Source organism: Dipodomys ordii, unplaced genomic scaffold, assembly GCF_000151885.1.
Source record: "Dipodomys ordii isolate 6190 unplaced genomic scaffold, Dord_2.0 Scaffold4, whole genome shotgun sequence".
Lineage (NCBI taxonomy): Eukaryota > Metazoa > Chordata > Mammalia > Rodentia > Heteromyidae > Dipodomys > Dipodomys ordii.
The window spans coordinates 25,759,530-25,760,324 of record NW_012267220.1 but is presented as its reverse complement, the minus strand read 5'-3'; the positions used below and the strand labels follow the sequence as shown (position 1 = coordinate 25,760,324).

The 795-nt window shown below is 38.6% G+C and overlaps 1 protein-coding gene across 1 annotated transcript in view; it reads left to right on the top strand.

Annotated features, from left to right (window-relative positions):
• Positions 1–795, top strand: part of Gsr (glutathione reductase) — a 51,603-nt gene that overhangs the window by 19,224 nt on the left and 31,584 nt on the right. Inside the window, exon 5 of the mRNA XM_013024159.1 lies at positions 148–217. Coding sequence (XP_012879613.1) covers positions 148–217 — 70 coding nt within the window. The remainder of the gene's footprint in view (positions 1–147; positions 218–795) is intronic.

The window sequence follows — 795 nt, the reverse complement described above, 5'->3', positions numbered from 1 at the left end:
ACCTTCCCAGCCCCAGACACAGAACTGTTTTCAGAGACATTTTGCTGACTTCTTTCATGTTGACAGGAAAGCTCAGGAAAGGTGTCCTGCTTATTAACTAAAATAGGAAAATCCTTTTTCTGACTACTGACTCAGATTTCATTACAGTGTTATAAAAGAAAAGCGAGATGCCTATGTGAGCCGGCTGAACACCATCTATCAAAATAATCTAACCAAGGTGTGTATGCTAGGTTTTGAACTTGGAAAAGGAGGTTTGCACTACTGGAGTATACAACCATACCTGACCAGATGAAAATGTGGTCTTTGATTTGTTTCCACGATTTTTTTGTTGTTGTTGTTCAAGGCCTGGGCTTAAACTCAAGGTGTGGGTGCTGTTGCACCCACATTCATTAATTCATTAATTGTTCAGAAAAGTCACATCTTCAGATTCTTCCCTTAAATATATTCCTTTGATCAGTTTGTGTATAAATGCACTGAACCCTGTATATGTTATCATACATAGTTGTATTTCAATCTAGTTTCCACACGAGAGAAAACATGCACCATTTGTCCCTCCGAGCCTGATTTACTTCACTTAACATGATTTGTTCTAGGTCCATCCATTTCCCAGCACATGACATAATTATTTCTACAGATGAGTAAAATTCCATTGTATATAGGTACTACATTTTTCTGATCCACTCATCTAATGTGGGGCATCTGGGCTGTTTCTATAACTTCCTGGCTTGTAATGTTCTGGGTAGATGTCCAAAAGTGGTATGGCTGGCTCATGGTGTAGTGTAGTTCTATGTTTAG